Source organism: Akanthomyces muscarius, chromosome 4 (genome assembly GCF_028009165.1).
Source record: "Akanthomyces muscarius strain Ve6 chromosome 4, whole genome shotgun sequence".
Taxonomy (NCBI): domain Eukaryota; kingdom Fungi; phylum Ascomycota; class Sordariomycetes; order Hypocreales; family Cordycipitaceae; genus Akanthomyces; species Akanthomyces muscarius.
Window position 1 is genome coordinate 3,267,631 of NC_079244.1, and position 20,455 is coordinate 3,288,085.

Consider the following 20,455-nt stretch of genomic DNA (forward strand, 5'->3'; position numbering starts at 1 on the left):
TGGGCGATTCCTGTGATGCCTCTGTTGCGGGTTTTGCCTTGGCTGCTCCGCCTTGTCGATGGCCCGCCCCAAGTTCCATCGGGGCGACCACCAATCGCCCCTTCAGACAGCTAATAAGACAGGCGGCTGTGGATCGTCAATGGCCTATATGTCATGCCCGAATACACTAAGCAAGGCGCAGCAAGCTCGGTGAGCCACGGTTCGGCTGCTTCCCTAAAAGGCAATTTGCAGCGCTACCACCAAAATCGAGTGCCGTCGATCTCGGAAGAAGCACGATCGCCGGCCATTGGGCGACGGAACTGTGCGTCATGGACACAAACTCAAGCAAGACTGCTGCGGAAATTAAGCCTAGCATCTCTCTGTATGTTTACTTAATCTCCGTCAATTTTAGTGGCGTAGTATGCAAAACGTTCCACGAGGCTAGCAAAGAAGAGGTCGGCTGGCTGGGCTGCTAATGTTAACTAGTTATTGGAAAAAGTAAGAAACTGAAGGAGGGTAAGAAGAATAGCGAAAACTAAGAGGAGTATAAAATAAATAAGGAAAATAAAAAAGAATAAGTAAATAAGAAAAATTAGGGAAAGAGAAGATAAATAACTAGTAAAAGATTGAGAATACAATAAGTCACTACTTCTAATTTAGCGGCGTGTTTTTTAGCACCTCCGCCTCTACTGGTAGGGCGCTTACTACTCGCTGACGACAGTAACCAGAATAGAACAATAAAAAAAAGTGTATAAGTAATGCACCTTCTATGAATGCTATATGCATTTGCATTTGCACTCGCTAGTACTATAGTGCATGGTAGTCGAAGCAGTAATTTCTTGACTTCTCATGGAGACTAACTATGCTAAGCTGAATGAATAGCTCACTATTCGTGCATTTTATGTATTTCAATCTCAGCCATTATGCTCATCTGCATCCAAGTAGTCTGTAATGCAAGGCGGGCCGCTACAGCGCTGCTCTCACAACGCGGGCAGCAGTCAACACCGCCCAGCAATTGTGTAGGCTAATAGGTACAGGATGATTGCCACCCAGGAAAGCAATTGTCGAATCTGTTTTGATGATGATTATAGGCTCTGATACATTTCCACCAATAGATATTCCCCGACCGTGTATCCTTCATCCAACCATTAAAAAACACAATACTTCAAGCTCACCATGTCTGCTGCTAGTTCAGCCGACACAACTTCGACAATCCATGCAATTCTCCAGCGTCCTGTCTCAGGCCCGTACAGTCTCAGCCAGCTTACATCAAGCCCTGTGGCAGCGCTCTTCCGGGTCTATAAATATATACGCCTCTGCTCGTCTCCCACAAGGGCTGCTTATCCCGTCTCGACCAAGTCTCTCACCTTACACGTACACCAAAGTAAAAAATCATGGCGACAACAGAAGCAAAAAAGCAGCCGCTGCTCCTTATCACCTACCCGCGATCGGCCTCAAATCTCTTGGTGAAGATTGTCAATCTGCCCGAGCAGCAGCAGGCTGTCTCGAGAGAGAGCGGGGGATACTTTTTCTTTCCTGCGGCCGCGAGCATGAATCGCGCTGGTTTTCTGTACCAGCCAGGGGCAGAATGGAAGGAGAGCGAGACCGAGGAGCTGCGGAAAGAGTATCAAGCCTGCTGCGATGAGCTTCAGAAACTGCTCGACGAGGCTCGGCAGCAAGACAAGATGGCCGTGACAAAGGAGCATGCGCCTTTCCTCATGTCCCCCATCGCTGTGTCGGAGTTTCTCCATGGTTCGCAGACCGGCGTCGCGCCATGGAAGGTAGATGTATCGGAGAGATACCGCGACACCAAGTGTCCGCCCGGCTTGCAACCCAATCCTTCTGTTCTCCCGGATGAGTTCTTGCTGCAGTGTCAACCTGCTTTCCTGATCCGACATCCTGCCCTGGCATTTCCTTCGTACTACCGCCTTGTCCTGTCTTTCTGTGACGGCGACATGGCCAAAGTGGAGGCCGAAATGGTGCCCTATATTGCCATTGCCTGCACGCTCCGGTGGACGAGGCAGCTCTATGACTGGTATGCAGACGCATGGGCAGCGCTGCGGCTTGAAATCAAGAATCTTGTCATCCTGGAAGCTGATGACATGCTTCAAAATCCTGCGGTGATCTTGCGCTTCTGCGAGCTCGTCGGCCTTGATCGGGAAAAAGTGCAGTTCCATTGGGATCCTTTGACCAAGGAAGAGCAAAGCGCGAACCCTGTGAGCGCCAAAACGCGCATCACACTGCATTCATCGTCTGGCATCACAAAAGGAAAGTCGTTCGACGGACTGACGATCGAGGGAGAGGCGGAGAAGTGGAAAAAAGAATTTGGCGAGCTCATCGGGGACAGGATCGAAGGCTGGGTCCGAGCCGCCATGCCTGATTATACATACCTTGTTAGCAAGAAGCTGCGGGTCGAGTAGAGAGCTACAGCTACATGGCAATCCGTCACATCTTCAAACATAAATAAGGAGTGTACTCTCATTCTATGAACAATTCTTGGCTTGGAAAGAAATTCTAGGGCACGACTATTTCGCTCGTAGCTGGCTGAATCTCATTGAAACCCATTCCTCGCAGGTCATAGATGCCTTGCCGGCCACCTCCATTTCGCCGCGGAAACGAGGTAGAGCAGCCATCTGTGCCGACGGCGTAGGCCGTACCAAAAACGCAAAGCTATATCTATCCTGGACTTGCTTCGCTGGCACAGTGACCACTCGGTGCAACACGCTTTCAATCTTCCCACCGCTGAGAATCTTCATGGCGTCGCCAAAGTTGACAATGGCATGGCCTGGCACGGGATACACATTGCGCCACAGCTTGGTACCCGCTGGAAGAATCTGGAGCCCAGGGGAGCCCGTGAAGAGAAATGTGAGTGAGCCCATGTCGGCGTGAGCCAGCTGAGGGATGCCAAACGCGCCGTCTCCAATGGCGTTGGGATACTTGAGCAAGCGGAGAAGGTCCAATGGTGACGCCTTCGAGTCGTGGCGAGACTCGAATGAATCACCGCCCGGGAGATCGAATGCTTTAGAAAGCGCCTTGAATATCAGCCGCGTCATGTCCAGGCAGGTGGAAGTCAGCTCAGTGAGAGCCTCTCCATACTCGGCAACTACGTCAGGATGCCGAACTGCGAGACCTGGCGACATATCTATGGTGTCTCGAGAAATCTGACAGGGCTTGGCTTAGTGAGTCATTAGCTGCGGCGAGCAGGAGAGCACCTACAGCGTAGCTTTCGAAGCCGTCTCGTTGGCCCTCGATGCCGCCTTTGTTCCTACCAATTGGCTTATAACTGATCCATCCAAAAAAAGACTGCTCGTTAGTGTACTGTAAAAATGAAGCGTCGAAATCTGTTGAGGAGTTTGGAGCACGTACCCGTTTCGCTTGAGCTTCCCCATAGCATCCACATCGAATAACAGCTTCTCTTCAACGGGCATGTCGAAGATGGCACGACTAAGCTTCTCCACATCTTTGATCGTGCGACTCAAGTCCATCTTGCCGCTGCCCCCAAAGTCAAGATGGAAGATACCATCCTCCGTGGCAGCTAGGAGAATATCTTTGAGGGCGCGCGGGTCCTCATTCTGTAGTTCAGCGCAGCTGATGATCCGCAGCTGCGCCGCGCTGGCTGAGCCAATGTTGCTTTCTTCCGCTAAGGTAGGCATAATATTTCAATGTGACGGCAAATGATGGTGTGTGAAGTCTACGGCAGCGTCAGTTACCTATCATATATCCCGTTGCCTCTTCTCGCCTAGCAGAGAATGGCCTGAAGAAATGGTAGGACCGAGCTACTACAAACATTCATTATTCGCGTATACCCGTCTGCATAGTAGCTTCATCGCTAATGAGATACTGACGCAACATTGCATTAACATACGGAGCTGAATTTCGAGTCTCGGATGCCGCTGAGACATTGCATAACCGCGAAACAACTCGACGCCACCTACTGACAAGGGTATCGGGTCATCGGTGAGACATGGGATCCTCAGAGATGCATTTGATGCAGCAGCCCAGCTGAAGTGTGGGCTGTCTTAAAGATATCCGTGATACTCTAAGATATGGAGCTTTTCTGCATGAGGAGATATCAAGGATTGTATGCCTTGCGGCTTTTTTCCTTTCTGGATTTGCCTGTCCCGTGTAACGCCTGATTCGCAAAATTGCCTGGGTCATGTATTTTAATGTGTCGGCCACCGGAAAACATCTTGAGCCCTAAGCCTGAGTACAGATCAGGTAAAAAGCTTTTGTTCTCGCTGCCATAAAGTGACCAGACAGAATTGACACTCTTATACTCTCACATTGCACGAAAAAAAATGGTGGCACAATACCACTATTCGGTTGCCATTGTTGGCCTGGGCTCACGGGGCCAAAAGACTTGGTTTGAAAGCCTTAAAAGTACTCCCAAAATTTCGGTCTGTGCAGTGTGTGATAGCAGCGCAACTGTATTGAACGGCTTTGCTTCACGATGTCCGGAGATTCCTGCCTACCCCAGTCTCGAGCAGCTGCTGGAGCATCATCGCCCCGACTTTGCCATCATCTGTCTGCCCAATAGGTACCATCTGCCCGCCATCAAGCAATTGGAGGCTGTCAGCGTGCCGTGCTTGAAGGAAAAGCCGATCGCTGGCACTGTCGACGAATTTCTACAACTGCGCTCTCTCCAGACCAAGATTGGCGTGACATTCCAGCGACGATGGCAGCCTAGATACAAACATTTCCGTCAGCTCCTTCCAGAGATTGGAAAGCCACTCTCGGTGCGGGCGACAATGGCAGGCAAATATGATCCGCCCCAGGAAGGATGGCGCGTTCGGCACAATGTTGGTACATTTGTAAGACCTCTTTTCCAGACAATCATCGAATACTTTCTGATGCAATTTCTTTTAGGATGACCTGGGAGTCCATATGCTAGATATACTCGTTTGGCTTTTTGGACGCCCATCTAGCGTTTTTGCGCGCTGTTTGGGTGATGGCCGGCCTTCTGAGCGAGACCGTGAGTCGCACGTCCTGATGACCTGGCAGAAGTCCGAGCTCGTCGGTCACCTGTACGTCTCCGAAGTCGCCCTAAAGAAAGACGAAAGTCTAGTCGTTCGCGGAACCCGAGGCTCGCTACATCTGAAAGGCGAGGAGATAACGTATTACGATCTCGGTGGCCGTCAGACCTTCCAGACAAGCTTTCAGTCTCTCAAGCAAGATGCCATCGTGAGCATGTGCCAAGAGTTTTGCGAATACATTTCCGGCAGAGAAAATACCTACTCTACCTCTCTTTCTGAAGTAGAAGACACTTTGCTTACAACCGAGGCAATTTGCTTGTCATTTGCTTCGCATGCTTCGGAAAAAGTTGCGCAGCCACTTCAAAATGGCCACCAGAGCGGCCACGAAAACGGACACGAAAACGGCCACCGAAACGGCCACGAAGACGGCCACCAAAACGGCCACCAGAATGATGCCACGAAAAGTTTGTACAACATTGAAAAGCAATTGAGTACTAAAAAAAGCAATGGCTATTCTAAGTCTGCCTTTACCAATGGTGTCTCTGCGAAGCTCCTCCCGAAAGTTGACATGGCACAGAAGACCTTCCTGCTCAACAATGGCTATGAGATGCCAGGACTGGGTTTCGGAACTAGGAAACCTAAACGGTCACAGGAAACGTACGAAGCCGTGAAGAAAGCACTCGATGTGGGCTACAGACACATCGATACTGCCTTCAGGTATAATAACGAAGACCAGGTTGGCGAGGCTGTACGGGACTCAGGTCTTCCCCGGGAAGCAGTCTGGGTCACGACCAAGGTGGACAACTCCTGGCATCACCGCGTTGCAGAATCTGTCAGTATTTCCCTGTCCAAATTGGGCATGGAATACATCGACCTTCTTCTCATGGTAAGGACAGAGCTATGGTCTTGCAATCCGAAAACAGCTCTCTGGTGCTAATAGAAGAGCAGCACTGGCCTTCCCCCGTTGATCCTGAAGATACGAAGAAGACTCTACCAGATTGGAACTTCATCATGACATGGTAAGCTTTGAAGCCACACTTTCAACCGCGGCTCTAACTAGAATCGGGCAGGCAAGACATGCAGAAGGAGGTTCAAGCGGGCCGTGTTCGGACCATTGGAGTCTCAAACTTCGGAGTGCGCAATCTGCAAAAGCTCAATTCTCATCCTACGTGCACCATCGTGCCTGCCGTGGACCAGCTCGAGGTAAGGTACCCCGCGTGCGCATCAGTCACAGTTGTCGTGTAAAGCTAACAAACCTGCACTAAGCTTCACCCGTACTGCCCTTCTACAGGGCTGATTGCATTTTGCAAACAAAATGGTATTCACTGTACTGCATACTCACCGCTTGCATTTGGGCTGCCAGAGCTTCATGGTCATCCTGTCTTGGCCGACCTCTGCCAGCGAACGGGTAAGACAGTGCAGCAAATCCTGTAAGCTAATCCACCCCCTGTGCCGTTATTTTCTTTGTTTTCTTTATTTTCTTTACTCTTTTACTTTAAGAGCGAGTAGTACCTAGTCACTAACAGAAGAAGAATCCGATGGGGTTTACAGAGAGGTACTAGCGTGATACCAAAGAGTGCGAGCCTGGAGAGAATTGCAGCCAATTTTGAATCGTCAGCCTGGGAGCTGGCACCTGAGGACCATGCTTTGATCAGCTCTATCGAGGATCGTTGCCGAGTGTACCCAGATGATTGGCTTCCAGCTCAGGTGTTCTGGGAGGAAGATAACTAGATAGAGCGCTTCCACATAGATAGGCTTTGCTACCACTTGGCCAGCTTTGAGATTTACAGTTTTCTCCTAGACGCAAAAAATACTCTGTCTCTGCTATTCGCTGTGTATCGCGAGACAAAACTCCATGGCGAAATACTTGTATACTATTCGTAGAATGATTTACTTGGTAGACAGCACATCGAGAACCCTGATTTCTTCATCCCACCACTTCGAAAAGGTGTGAATCCTCTGCGTTCGTTCTATTGCCAGTCTTCTTCCCGTGTCCGTCTGCAGCAAGAGTATTAGTAAATCACTTCACGGTTACCGGTTTGAGACCATGGGCAACTACCTTCATCATAGACTCAAGTTTCTCCAGTTTTTCCGTCATGTGGTCTCTGGAAAGCTGCATGTCGGACAAGGGCATCTTTGCACCACCAAACGTGAATGCACGGCCGACCCCGATTGCCCCAATGGCATCTAACCTATCGGCATCTTGTACGATTCCCAGCTCTGGATGCATTTCCAAAATGGACTGGGTGTGATCAGGATCGCGGATTTCTGTCGAATACGAAACGTTGTTGACAATGGCCACGACTGCGGTCGCGAAAGGCTCACCGACACCAGCTTTTTCCAAAATCTGTGTCAGTCTCAATCCCAGCTCTGAGTCTTTTGTATACTTTTTGTCCGTGACATCGTGAAGGAGACTAGACGGGGGTTTCAGTAAGTGTCCAAGCTCGACCCTGCAGTAGCAGTAGACGGATCTTACGCAGCGAGAAGGACAATGGCTGAGTTGGCTCTGTGCTGTGGGTTGATTCGGCGTTCGGTTGCCATTATGTATTGAGATAAAGCTGCGACGCGAATGACATGATTGAAGTCGTGCGATGCGTCAAATCCCGCCATGTGCTCTTGGACAGAGAGCGCAACGGATTTGAACACACCATCTGTCGTTGGAAATTCCCCGGCTGTGCATGCAGCTCGGACAGAGAGAAGAATCTTCGAAAATGCTTCCATTGTGCAGCAATGTGTTGCGACAACGATAGATCCCGTGAGGAAAGGGAAATCGAGGGGCGACGTGCCGAGGGGAGGCAGATGCCAACCCCCCCGGGATTCTGGCGGTGAAGGCACTCGGAGATTCATTGGCTTGTCTTTGACGTAGGTATGCGTCTGCATCATAGACGCATGCATGCGCCTGCAAACGGCTGAAAGTAGCAGGCAAGGGCTCAGCTTGTCAAGGTACTGTGTTGTCGCACCCGGCTGTCTTTTTCGTACCGAAATGTGGCTGAGACTGTATCAAAATCCTCCTTCATAAATAGTCTCGTCCAGAAATAAACCAAAAGATACCTGAAAGGTCCTCCACTACATTTGTCCCCTCCGATCAACCGATTGACGCATTATCTATGTCATAATGAATGGAATCAAAGAAATCATATACAGCCTCGAGGTGAGGCCTCGCAATCGGACCACACCGCTGCGCGTTCTGGCTGTCGGGCCGTCCAGGTCAGGCACGGGCTCGCTACGGGAAGCACTACTTCAGCTCGGCTACGACTACACCTATCATGGTTTCGACACCGTGGTCCACCCAGAAGACGACATACTTTGGCACCGACTCAGGCTAAAGCGCGAAAAGCAGGGACCAGGAAGCCTGACGGCCGCTGACTTTGACCAAGTCATTGGCCACTGCGCTGCCATCACCGACCATGCAGCTGCCGCCTTTGCTTTGGATCTCATAGCGGCATACCCGGAGGCCAAGATCATTCTCAATGTTCGAAAAGATGTGGATGCGTGGCATAGGAGCGTCATGCAGACGCTTATGCCGCTGCATCTCAGCTGGAAGCTATGGATTCGGAGCTGGTTCTGCTCCGAGTTATTCTGGCTACAGGAAAGCTTCATGCGCGGTAACTGGAACGTGTTCTATAGAGGGGACTTCGAAAAAAATTCTCGCACCGTCTTGAAGGAACATTGTCACACAATCAGGGCGCATGTTGCACCGGAGCGGCTTCTGGAGTGGGAGATTCAGGATGGATGGGAGCCGCTCTGCCATTTTCTCGGCAAGACAGTACCAAATACGCCATTTCCAACACTGAACACGGGAAGGAACTACGAGGGTCTCTTCCGAGAACGAATTGCCCGAGCGGACGGAAACATCCTCCGGTTCTTGATGGGCCTTGCAGTCCTTGCGATCGCTTCCGCGGTGGCCTTCTGGGCTAAACACTTCGTGCTGTGACTGAGACATGATATAGCTGATCTATGTTGAGAAAAGCACAATTATAGAATAAAATTGCTGCAAAAAGGATTATCTTCCACGTCGGGCACCACTTGCGCCTTGCGTACCAATACTTGTGCAATGCAGGTTGATGTCTCGGCATGGTATAGTTCAGCTGTGGTCGAAACCCTGCCGCAGGCGAGACTGGAAACGACTCATAAGCCTCCACGCAAGCGGCTTGATCGACTATGTAGGTACAGGGTCAGCGCGCTGGTTTCTTGTAATTTTAATTCAGGCATGGATGGAGGAGCGGGGCGATATAACCTGCGGGCCATAAAATAGCTGAGACACTGAACCCGGGCTTTGTACCCCAGAGCAATGGAAAACCATCCCAGAGCGTGTTTCTCAATCTCTTTCTCAGGGCCCGACGGGCCGAAGCTGGTAGCTGGTTGCACAGGCGGGCTCACCAGTGCTCTCCACATGAAAGCATTAAAATCCACGCAGTATGTGGTAACTCCATAATGGTTTCAGCATCGACCTTGATGCGAGACCTTTGGGAAAGAAACGGCCTGCATATGCAGCCGGTACCGGACGCAATGGGCTGGTGTGGCTTAGAGATACTCATGCTCCTTCACACAGAAGCCATGCTTAGGACGTTTCATCGAAAGAAAAGCGCAACTTCTCATCAAATCAGCAAATCGTTTGAGGTTACCCATTAAGCTTATCCTCCTATTGAAAATAAACACATTGACGTCTTAACGGTGATTACCTCACCACCAAAAAAGCTGAAATGGAGTCGCTGCCGCCTAGACGTATCGAGAATGGACAACCACAGCAGACAGTGGTGCTGGAAACCAGCCCCAATGCCACATTTTCTTTGCCCACGGCTCTTCAGTTAGCATGGTCTGCCGTGATTGGCTGCTACAATGGAACAAATACTGCCAGATTTGACGTTCTTCACGTGGACACCTTGGCTACCGTTGCCAATCAGGCCCTCGCTGGCAGTGCTGTTGCGGTCAAGCTTTCGCGAAACGACTCTGTGCAGCTCGCACTGCATAAAATATCGCAACTCAAAAGCCAAACTGAAGACGAAAAATCCGATACCCTGCTGGTTCTCTTCCCAGGAACATGCGCAGCCGCATCAACGCCACCATCCCATCGCTATGCACACTCGCAGTACAATCTCTATCTGGAGTGTAATACGGGCGAGAAGCCAGTGTCTCTACGAGCCGTCTATGAAAACTCAAAGTGGTCGCCCGCGACGGTTAACTTTATGCTGCATCAGGTTCGACATGCTATGCAAGTGATGACGGTCTCGTTGACGGTCCCAGTTTCCGCTTTGCAGGGCATCAGCGCTGAGGGTCGGCAGAGGCTTAGGGACTGGGACCCTGCTCCGCTGCGGGAGCCACGGCTCGAAACTGTGTGGTCTGCAATCGAACATCGCTGCAAGCAACAGCCCCTTCAGATGGCTATTGAGTCCTGGGATGGCCAGGCTACATATGCCGAGCTCGAACAACGGGTCTCTGCTGTCGCGGAGAAACTCTCGCAGTTGGGGTTGAAGCCAGACTCATTTATAGGCTTGCTGCTGGAAAAATCAATGATGTCTACAATCGCCATCCTCGGTGTCATCAAGGCCGGATTTGCATTTGTACTGCTTGATGCGTCGCAGCCAACTCAACGTCTGAAAGCCATGTGCACCATCACAGCTGTGAGGATGATTATTGTCTCACAGAAGCACATCGAAAAAAGCTCCGAGCTTGGTGTCTCTCGCCACTCTACGGAAGACTTTGCAATAGTACCTTCGGGTGATGTAGAGCATATTTGTCCGCAACCCAGCAGCCCTTTATACGCCGGCTTCACCTCGGGAAGCACTGGCGAGCCGAAAGGATTTGTCATTCAACACGATAACTTTATGAGCGGTCTCGATGAGTATTGTAATGAAGTGAGCCTCAAAGATAGCTCTCGTGTGTTTCTGTTCGCTTCATTTTCCTTCGTGGTTAGCATCACGGGCCAATTGGCGCCTCTCTCTCGTGGCGCCTGCTTGTGTATTCCATCACAACTCCAGCTTGAGAATCACCTCGCAGGTACAATACAGAGCTTGAAGGCAAATTGGGTTGCTACCACTCCTTCTGCGGCCCGCGTCTTGGTCTCTGCAGACGTTACCTCGCTCGAAACAATGGTCATGGTAGGAGAGGAAATGACCTCGTCAGATTTGGCTAAATGGAGCCATCTGAACCTTTACTCGCTCTACGGCCAATCTGAAAATTCCAAGGGAACCATGGTTGCGAGGAAGACAGAAGGCGTTACCGCATCTAGCATTGGCAGACCGTACCATGCCAATGCCTGGATCGTGGATCAGGAAGACCACAATGTTCTCGTGCCGATTGGGGCAGAAGGCGAGTTGGTCGTAGAGAGTCCATGCCTGACCAAAGGATATATCAACAACAGAAGCCAGAATGAAATATCTTTCGTGAAAAATCCTGAATGGAGTGATGGTTTCGGACGACAAGGTGATGTATGCATATTCAAGACAGGAGATTTGGTGAGACGCAATGCAAGCGATGGCTCATTTCAGCTTCTTGGGCGAAAGGGCACCAGAATAAAGATCAGAGGCCAACGTGTGGAATTAGGTGAGGTCGAGTATCATATTCGACGACTACTGCCGGTGGCCAGAAACGTCGCCGTGGACATCGTTTGTACGGCGGAGGACGCGCTCCAGCAGTCACCGATGCTTGTGGCCTTCATTCTTATGAGTACAGAGTTGGGCATCGACAAATCCGCGCCTCTGCTAGCCGCGCCAAGGCCGGTATTCCAGAAGCAGTCATTGATGTTGGATGCGGAGCTGAAAAAGGCCCTTCCGTCGTTCATGGTCCCAACAGCATACGTCGAGTTGGCGACAATGCCAAAAACAAGCACGGGCAAGCTCGATCGGCGAAGGATGCGCGAGGCAGCGGCAACTTTGAGTCGCCGGGAACTCATTGGCTATTCGACCATGCGAGCTGCGTACAGGGAGGCGCGTTCCGAGGAAGAAATTGTTATACGAGACCTCTGCGAGCATATACTTCAGCTTCCAAGAGGCGAGGTTGGCATGAACGACACATTCCTTGATCTTGGAGGAGACTCGCTCATGGCACGCCACTTCATTACCGGCGCTAGATTGAGCGGTCTGTCGATAACACTGCAAGTGCTTTTTCAACCAGTAACATTAGCTCATATTGCACGGAGTGCCGGGGCCAGGAAGGAGTGCGAAATACCCTATGAACCCAGCGGTCCTGATGGCTTCACAGAGCTGAAAGAAGAGTTTATAAGTGATCTTCCCGAATCCCTCTGCGAGGGTGAAATTGTAGATGCTTTTCCCACATTGGAAACCCAAGCGGCCTATGCCTCGAGCCGAGTGGTGGATTGCTTCCCATTGCACATTTCTGGGTCTGTCGATGTGGAGCGACTTCGCCGTGCCTGTCAGATGGTCACTGATAGACACGCGATTCTTCGAACTGTGTTTCACTGTTTTCGCGGAAGTCTAGTTCAAGTTGTCTTGCGTGAGCTAGACCTGCCTTTCGTGGAGCAGAAGTGTGATGGCTGGGACGCGGCTGTTCACTGGGTGAAAGAGTTTGGATCACAGGAGCTGAAGAAGCGATATGACATCGGCAAGCCCATTGTGGGATTCGTTTTGGTAAGCGTTCCTTTGGAGGCGCGCCACATTCTCGTCATGCGATTGTGCCATGGGCAGTACGATGCGCTTTGCTTGCGACCACTCATCCAGGATCTGTGGTCTGCGTACCAGGATGTGCCTCTTTCGGCCAAGACCGAGTTCAAAAAGCATGCACAAGATTGCTTTCGACAGCGGAAATCGCAAGTTTATGATGTTTGGCGTGGCGTACTACAAGGTTCCCAGCCACCGTCACTGTTCCCGCGATTAGAAGTAGTAGATGATATAGCTACACTTTCCCTGACAACGAGACAGCTGCCCACAATCCGGCCACTTGCCGGAGCGACCGCAGCTAGCATGGTCAAGGCGGCATGGTTCGAAGCCCTATGGCATGAGACAGGACATAACGACATAACTTTTGGGCAGTTTCTTCACGCGTGGTCTGGTAACGAGGGCGTCGTCGGGCCCTGCATGAACGTGATTCCTGTGCGTGTGCGTCAGCTGCAGGGACAAACACGACGGCAGACTCTTCAGCGCATCCAGGCACAACACGCCGAGACTGCGCCGGCCGACGCGCTTGGCTGGAGCGATATTGTTTCCAACTGCACAGACTGGCCTGCAGCTACCGAGGTGGATTCAGTGGTCCTGCATCAAAACTTTGATCGCCACATTGAGATAGTCAGTGACGGGATTATCTGCAGAAAAGAAACGCCGATTCTGTCGCAGTGGGCCGTGTTCCCGATGCTGCTGGTGACGCACCCGCGCGAGAGCAGGCTGGATGCCCTGCTTCTGATGTCGTCGAGGTATCGAGGGCTGCGCGACCCTGCCAGCATGTTGTGTAGATTTGCGCGGGCACTGGAACTGCTACAGAGTCACCCAGACGAGACATTGAAGAGCGAAGGATTATGAAGCAAGAAACGGTGAATGAGACATAAACTGTCTTCGGGAAGTCAATAGCTCTAGCAATTGAGTAGTTTCTACTGCCCAGTCAATGGTGTGTCCAGCCGAAGCGGTCAAATTGTATGTTCAGGACCAAGTCCACGAATGTAATGCCAAGAAAACCACGATCTGTTATGTACTGCTATAGTTTATTGCAGTCACTCTTTTGGCTTGAATCGACCAGCCGCCTCAGAATTGTGGCCTAATCTGCACCATACCGAGATACAAATGTTGTGTAGCCCCCAATTGCCTACTTCTACCTTCGTCAAAATGAAGTCCCCACGAACACAATGCGGCTAAATGCACGACGGTCCCCATATCGGGCGCTTCTTGCTCTTGAAAACTGCACAAGAAGTGTCAGTAGATATTGATTCGTCCTAGGAGGACTCGTCCAAATTCGTGGGGCCACTTGTAGCTGCTCGCTCCCGCCGTGTTTCGGCATCGACCACCCTCGTATCGTTCACTTCGAGATGTACCGGCACTACCGCGTCTGGCTTCACTCCCCCTTTGCAGTGACCGGGCGCCTCTAAACAGGCAGGCTTGTCGTTTCCGGAATGGCCTCAGTGTTCCTCAACTTCTTGGTCCACAGGCTTGGGCGGCTGGGTAGACTGCTCAGTCCAACCGAGATTTTCGTTGATGCATGGGATGTAGCTCGAGACCCCCACATACACCCCTATTTGTCTCAACTCGAAGCAAGTTGACGGGATGGCAATCACTGCCCCGTTTTCTGGTCGAAAAGAGAAGCGCCACTATCTCCCTTGGTTGCATTCTTGCCGTTTGCACTGGCGCATATCACAACTTCAATTACAGCAATCCCAGCGCAATCTTCGCCTGGGCGGATCGGTAGCAGGACCTTGGCAAGTCTGTCGGCCAGGGGTACATCAAAACTTTGGCCATCCTAGATCCAATCAAATAGAGTCCGTTCCTTTCTTGGTAATACTGTGCTCAATAGCAGAGGCAGTTGCCAGCCTGCGGCTATTGCAGTGGAATTCGCTACAGAATTCATGCCATCCGTCGGGAGCGTCGCAAAGGGAATGTTCTCACTCTTGCTTACTGTAGGCGCACAATGAGAGAGTTCAAGATCACGACACGGGTAGATGATCAATATAATGTGAATTCTCTCTAAAGCTTATACATACGACCATAGGCAGTAGAATACACCGCGTCCCGTTTGCTCCGCTGAAGTTAAGCTATTGACCGGCAGATTAGTAGTTGGGTCGGTGACGACCAGCGAACACCGGCTGTTGTATGTTTTTATTTTTGATATTTTTGATTCTATTTTCTATAACCGTTTTCTCATTTCAAGCCTCACTAATCTGCCGCGCATCTTTTTGCGGCGCATTTCCAGGTGGCTGTGGCGCTTATTATGCAGGTCGACCACTAGGGGGCCCATTATTGCGGCCACAATCACACAGGCTCTACCTAGGTAGATAGCATTGGGGTGACACTTAAGTAGGAGTAGTGGCTGATTAGATCTTTCATCTTTTCTTACTTGGACTACTTCCTCTATTTATCTTATTATTTTCATTCCTATTATCTTTATTATTTCTTATATTCCTCTTATTTGCTCTATCTTCCTTATTCTATCTCTATTTCTTTTTTTATAAGAACTAAAATGGTCTGGCTAATAGCGTCTTCTTTTAACCACCTGTGGAAGGCAGAAGTCGTTTCGGACGGAGAAATATATCCTAGCTGGCATTGGCCCTTTCATCCTTCAGCGACTATAAATGCATGGCATGAAAACATGAATTAATTCTGTCTATCGTTATCCTGCCGTTGCGGTGCTTCGTGCTTGCCACTGACTAATGTCTTTCACGCGAGGTACAATCAACGAAGTGGCCACTGTTTACTTGAGAAATGAGGTGACTAAAATCAGGAAGATTGCCTGGGCGACGAATAAATTGAGTCATCGCACTGTGCGTGCTTATATTTCAATTTTCTCCGTGGACTTTTGGGTTTTCCTGAATTGTGCTGCACACCTAGAAACAAGGCGTGACACTAACCACTAAATTTAGTCACCACCAAACTGATTTCCATCCATTTGCAAACACTTCCTAATCATAAATACCCCTTGGCCCCTTCGAACCGGGGCTCTTCTCACAAGGTAGACCCATTAAACCAGATCTATACCTTTATCAAGACTTTTTCTGCACGTACCACTCCAAACATCATCACCAGCTGGCACACTTATTACCATGCATCCTACGAAGCTGCAAGTTGACATTACTCTTTACAGAGATGGTCTTTAAAAGTCAGATGTGGCAGTTATTGACTGCTAAAACTAATGACACAGTCTACTCAAAATGTGTCATAACCGGACATTCTTTTGCGGAGAATTGTTAGGAATCAGCTCTATAGCCCTTAGCAGGCCTTCCAAATCATGTTCTCGTTAATATCATGTGGTATTCTGATCTTCAGAGTTTTGAAAGGCTGCGGCATACCTCTCGCATTTTCATTATTCTATTTAGCGTCAATCCAGCGTTCAAGTCCTTGCACTTAAAGTCAGATGAGCATCGACGATTCTACGAGAGGGCAAGACTCTGGGAAGTACCGCGCAGCATTGTCCTTACGCACCAAGAAGCATTCTTCCGCGCGCGATGGAGGCAAGACAAATGCAACGGGAAAGCTGATTAGCACTACGACAAAGATGGCAAAAACAAGACAAGACAGCGAGGACGACAGTGATAACTCGGGGCGACTATGATAACCAAGAAGTAACTACTGGCAAGAGGACTGAGCTCGTAGAGAACGAAAGCTTCCTGTGGTCTGCAGGGTCAGCGGGATTAAGGGATTACGAGCATGGTGGGCCGATCCCTTGAATAGTAGAGAGAGAGAGAGAGAGAGAGAGAGAGAGTACTTTCTTAGTATAGCTTAAGATATCACATGATCTTCTAATTATTCAAATCCAGCCATACCCTATCACAACCACGAGCGCCGGCCGGCCCGTTCTGACGGCCACACCATCATCACGCAGGGCTCTAAGACGGGAACTTGACAATCAATCTGGCAGGCATCAGTATCGACGGTGCCCGTGCTCTTTTGAGAGAGAAGGAATAAAAAGTTGGGATGTCATTAGGCAAGTCTGGAGCACTTACATGGCGGTGCCGAAAGGGGTCGCGACCCATCTGTCTCCGAATACGACCAGCATCGCATTCCGCAAGCGAGACAGGAAACTGTAGACTCAATAAGCAGTGACCGAGGACATTCGATTGAAATCCAGGGCAACCCGGCACCAGGAAAGGTGGTTGTAGAATGGGTGTATTTCATCGCTCAGACTGTCTGAGACTTGTTGACCTCGGTTGTCCTAGGCTATCATCCTCGCCAGTAAGATGATGCAGGGTACCGATTGTCGTCGCTGGCCTGCGTCCAAAACAAGTCCCTGAATTTTCATATGCTCTATGCCAATTACTAACAATTACTAGACTAGGGTATACGGTGCCTGTGTCTTTGCTGCCGGTCTGGATTAACGCTCGACTTGGCGCCTACAAGAACTCTGCCACGCCGTACCCCCCAATAGCGAACTGTGACCTACCTTTTGCCGTCCCAATGCTGAAGACATGACACTCTCAAGTCAAGACATTCTACGTGAAGCTGAAAATAAAACTCGAATCTTGTCTTGGGCGCATCATTCAATCGCCGGCTAGCGGCAGCCGAGGAATGTAATGGTACCCTGAACGATGGCAAACTATAAATAGGCCGCTTTCTGCCTCTTTGCCATTTCGGTTCTACGTAATAATTCTTTCGAGAGAGAAATATCCCAATCAACTTTTATACATACCTCAGACTACCTGCCGGCGTCTCCCGTACACATTGACAAGATGAAGTTCCTACGTCGCGGCCCTTCTCGCGCCCACCATCCTCGCCGCCGACATGGGCGTGCGAGACACGCTGCTCGCGGACGCCCAATCCGTGGGAAACGAGGGCGGACCCGCTGGTCTGCTGCAGCTCGTCAAGAAAGAGGTATGAGCCAATCGCATGATCACGAAACGCCCTGCATACAGACCATGCTGATAAGCTTTTGTCCCATCAGTGCCCCGATCTGCCCCCAAGCTGTATCCAGGGGTTGCTCAAGAAGCTGCTCAACGACGCGAGGAAGGGAAAAAAGACCGGCCGCGGAGCTGGAAGCGGCGCTGGCGGGAACAAAGAATGTGCTCCCAAGTTGACTGCCTGTGTCACGAAGATCCTCCCAAAGCTTGCCGCAGCAAAGGGCCCTACACAGCCAAAGTAAAAGAGAGTAATTTTACCCTCGCGCTTGCGTGACAGGACAAAAACGTAGCACAAAATTACAAGACAGTGAAGAAGAATCTGGCCTAGTGCTACATTTCGTGCGCTCGTTCCTAAATAGGATTTTCTTTTACGGCTGATTGGCGTCTTTGTGCAGTTGTGACAGTATGAAGGACACAGTCTTGTCACAGCTAATAGAGTAAATCTGGTTGGACGCGCTTGTTGAAGTTGCCCAGCATTTGACACTTGCTTTTTTTTCCCCCACGATTCAAAACTCTCTTCTAATACGTCGTGCTTGCATAACTAATGCTGTACCGGCTATCGAGCTGTGTGGCTGTTGATCACGGCAGTGCTCCCGAGTTGCGGACCAGGCGAGCACGAGCGAGATACTGCAGCAGCACGGTGCGGCGGATTGACAAGACCCGTCTCACGTTAGAGATGGTAGCATGGGAATGTCTCAATTACAGCAATCATTCATGTCAAACCTGACATGTTGGATTATGTCAAAGCTTGATGTATGAGGACAAACGGATCAACGCCACGGCCAACCTGCTACCGGGTTCCCCGCAGCCGAAGCCCGGCCCGGCCCCGATCACGTTTCGCTGGTCCACGTCGTGTGGTGCGACAGCGTGTGCGACATGCGTACACTTTTAGTAAGAAAAATTGACAATGCAAAGCTAGGGTGCAGCATCACACGGCATACGATGCGTTCTGGGCTAGCAAGTTCCGAGAATAGTACATGCTGGGGTAATGCAACGTTCTCCGCGCGCGCTGGGCAGTGTAAATCAGCCTGTGCAGGACGTGAGAATCTTCAAACCTTGCTTAAGTCGTTGATGGTATTCTTCATGTTCTCTCTGAACAGTAACTGCGCAGATTATCCGCCATTTTGGCGTCCTGGATAGCTCTGTAAGACTTCTTCTTTAGATGTGAAAGCCGGGCGTCTCGGGGCATTTCTGCTGCAGGCTGCTGGCACCCTTGTAATAAGCCAGCGAATAAGTGGCGTTGTAGCTGCCATTTCAGTACTGACGGACTTGGCGTGGACTTTATGTAGTGGCATGCTACGTGGTATATTAGCGGGAAGGATGTGCCAATGGCACGCACTCTAGCTATCATCTTACAATATTCAATGACCATCAGATTTGACGAAACCTCGTTACCAACGCCTGGAACATCATGGCAGTCAACCATCAAGCCTAGCTACAGTTTGCGATTGTCCGTGGTAGTACTTGCACTCTTCAGGAGGCGATGCTTTGTTAGACTTGCATTGCCTCCTATGACCGCATATCCACGCAGTTTGCAACCAAGAAAGCCGCATCTGACATGAGGATGCTCGTTCTGGAACCTGGCTTTGCTTCCATGACTCGAGCGGCAGACTTTCGGTCAGCATCGCCTGCACACCATCTCATCTTGGCCGAAGCTAATTATAGCGGGCTCTAGCGTGGTGGGTAAGGGCAGCTGGCCACACTCCTGGAACACGGCTGCATTAGGGCGCCAGCATGCCGCATTGCCGTTTGTCATAAGATGGTGCCTCTGACACAGAGCTGGGTGGGAGCAGTCAGTCGTTTTAGCTCGGAGCGCGGAACGGCAGTACCGGAGGTTGTGACCGTAGACGGCAGGTCATCGCGTCGGGGCGCCGAGCTGCTGCGCTGTTCGATTTCCCCGCAGCAGGTAACTTGGGCAGTATTGGGAAAGCAGGGAGCCTTGTCTGCCAGTGTATATAAGAGACCGGCCCATCGTGGGCCTGTATGTTGACGCTCGGTTGGTTCTGAATGACTTTTGGTGGTCTGTCTTCCGACAAAGGCACAGACTATAAAGACACGAGGCCCGGCCGCGCCCCCATCGACTGACCGATCTCGACGACCATAGAGGTGGAACAAGATATTTTTTTTTCTTGACATATCAAGGGACCCGCGATAGATACAGGTTAAAGCCAAAGGAAACGACCATCGATAACGCCATCGGGGCTTGTTTGTCACGGTATCCGCAGCGGATCTCGACCGACAAGGGTGACGAGCTTGAAGAGAAGAAAAAAGTCAAATCGAACCAATTGGGTCAGGGCGGCCGGCTTTATTGAGCCCTGAGGCTTCAGGTTATTTTTCTTCCTACTGCCAATCGCGTGCGGCTTGTCAATTCAACACTAGACAAGCAAGACCAAGTTTTTTTCTCACATACGCGAGGGAGAAGGGCGCCAGATTACCAGGCCAACATAAGCCCGGACAGTCCGCAAACCTCTACTTCCCTTCTGGCAACACCCAACACGCATCATCACAGTCGAGACGGCAGCCAGCAGCCATGTTTCGCCGCAACCATGCGAGTGCTGCCGCGCAGGCTGCGAGGGCCGGAGGACAGGCGATGAGGTTGAGCAGAAGCAGGCTGATGAGCACCAGTGGCTTCATCAAGGTGCAGCAGCAGCAGCAGCAGCAGCAGCAGCAGCTGTCCTCTTCTGCTCCTGGTGGCCGGGGTGCTCCGAGCTACCTCCCTGGAACCCCGCTGAGCTGCAGCCCTGTGGGCGCTGGAGCAGTACCTACCTCACTGACAGCAGGCCCTGGAGCCCGTCTTTTCAGCACTGCGGCCACTGAAGCCAGCGCTAGTTACAGCACCATCGACAGTGCCGCAACCCCGCTATCCACTCGCTCGGCTCAAGCCCCTCCTCCTCTTCGTCCCGCCAGCTTGTCGACTTTTTCTTCCCGTCGTCGTCCGCTTGCCGCCTCGTCTGCTCTCCCTCTTCTCTTCCCAGGACAGCGTGATACTCGACCATTCTCTACAACCCCCGCAGCC

General features: G+C 50.8%; 7 protein-coding genes across 7 annotated transcripts; 5 read left to right on the forward strand and 2 right to left on the reverse strand.

Moving 5' to 3' along the window:
- Positions 1-1,373: 1,373 nt before the first annotated feature.
- LMH87_011775 (uncharacterized protein) lies at positions 1,374-2,359 on the forward strand (the record flags this gene model as incomplete). The annotated part of the gene is made up of 2 exons (XM_056200974.1): positions 1,374-2,195; positions 2,327-2,359. The coding sequence occupies 2 exons, from the start codon at positions 1,374-1,376 to the stop codon at positions 2,357-2,359; spliced, it is 855 nt and encodes a 284-aa protein (XP_056052772.1).
- A 145-nt stretch (positions 2,360-2,504) lies between these two features.
- On the reverse strand, positions 2,505-3,632 carry LMH87_011776 (uncharacterized protein; the record flags this gene model as incomplete). Its single annotated transcript, XM_056200975.1, has 3 exons — positions 2,505-3,140; positions 3,196-3,262; positions 3,346-3,632. The coding sequence occupies 3 exons, from the start codon at positions 3,630-3,632 to the stop codon at positions 2,505-2,507; spliced, it is 990 nt and encodes a 329-aa protein (XP_056052773.1).
- A 645-nt stretch (positions 3,633-4,277) lies between these two features.
- On the forward strand, positions 4,278-6,683 carry LMH87_011777 (uncharacterized protein; the record flags this gene model as incomplete). The annotated part of the gene is made up of 7 exons (XM_056200976.1): positions 4,278-4,790; positions 4,846-4,951; positions 5,045-5,838; positions 5,901-5,971; positions 6,023-6,155; positions 6,219-6,382; positions 6,485-6,683. 7 exons carry the CDS (start codon positions 4,278-4,280, stop codon positions 6,681-6,683), a joined length of 1,980 nt encoding a protein of 659 aa, XP_056052774.1.
- Positions 6,684-6,842: 159 nt separating this feature from the next.
- Positions 6,843-7,673, reverse strand: LMH87_011778 (uncharacterized protein; the record flags this gene model as incomplete). Its single annotated transcript, XM_056200977.1, has 3 exons — positions 6,843-6,950; positions 7,012-7,366; positions 7,429-7,673. The coding sequence occupies 3 exons, from the start codon at positions 7,671-7,673 to the stop codon at positions 6,843-6,845; spliced, it is 708 nt and encodes a 235-aa protein (XP_056052775.1).
- A 394-nt stretch (positions 7,674-8,067) lies between these two features.
- On the forward strand, positions 8,068-8,886 carry LMH87_011779 (uncharacterized protein; the record flags this gene model as incomplete). Its single annotated transcript, XM_056200979.1, has 1 exon — positions 8,068-8,886. One exon carries the CDS (start codon positions 8,068-8,070, stop codon positions 8,884-8,886), a length of 819 nt encoding a protein of 272 aa, XP_056052776.1.
- Positions 8,887-9,655: 769 nt separating this feature from the next.
- LMH87_011780 (uncharacterized protein) lies at positions 9,656-13,423 on the forward strand (the record flags this gene model as incomplete). Its single annotated transcript, XM_056200980.1, has 1 exon — positions 9,656-13,423. One exon carries the CDS (start codon positions 9,656-9,658, stop codon positions 13,421-13,423), a length of 3,768 nt encoding a protein of 1,255 aa, XP_056052777.1.
- A 3,900-nt stretch (positions 13,424-17,323) lies between these two features.
- Positions 17,324-17,681, forward strand: LMH87_011781 (uncharacterized protein; the record flags this gene model as incomplete). Its single annotated transcript, XM_056200981.1, has 2 exons — positions 17,324-17,413; positions 17,484-17,681. 2 exons carry the CDS (start codon positions 17,324-17,326, stop codon positions 17,679-17,681), a joined length of 288 nt encoding a protein of 95 aa, XP_056052778.1.
- Between the last annotated feature and the right edge of the window lie 2,774 nt (positions 17,682-20,455).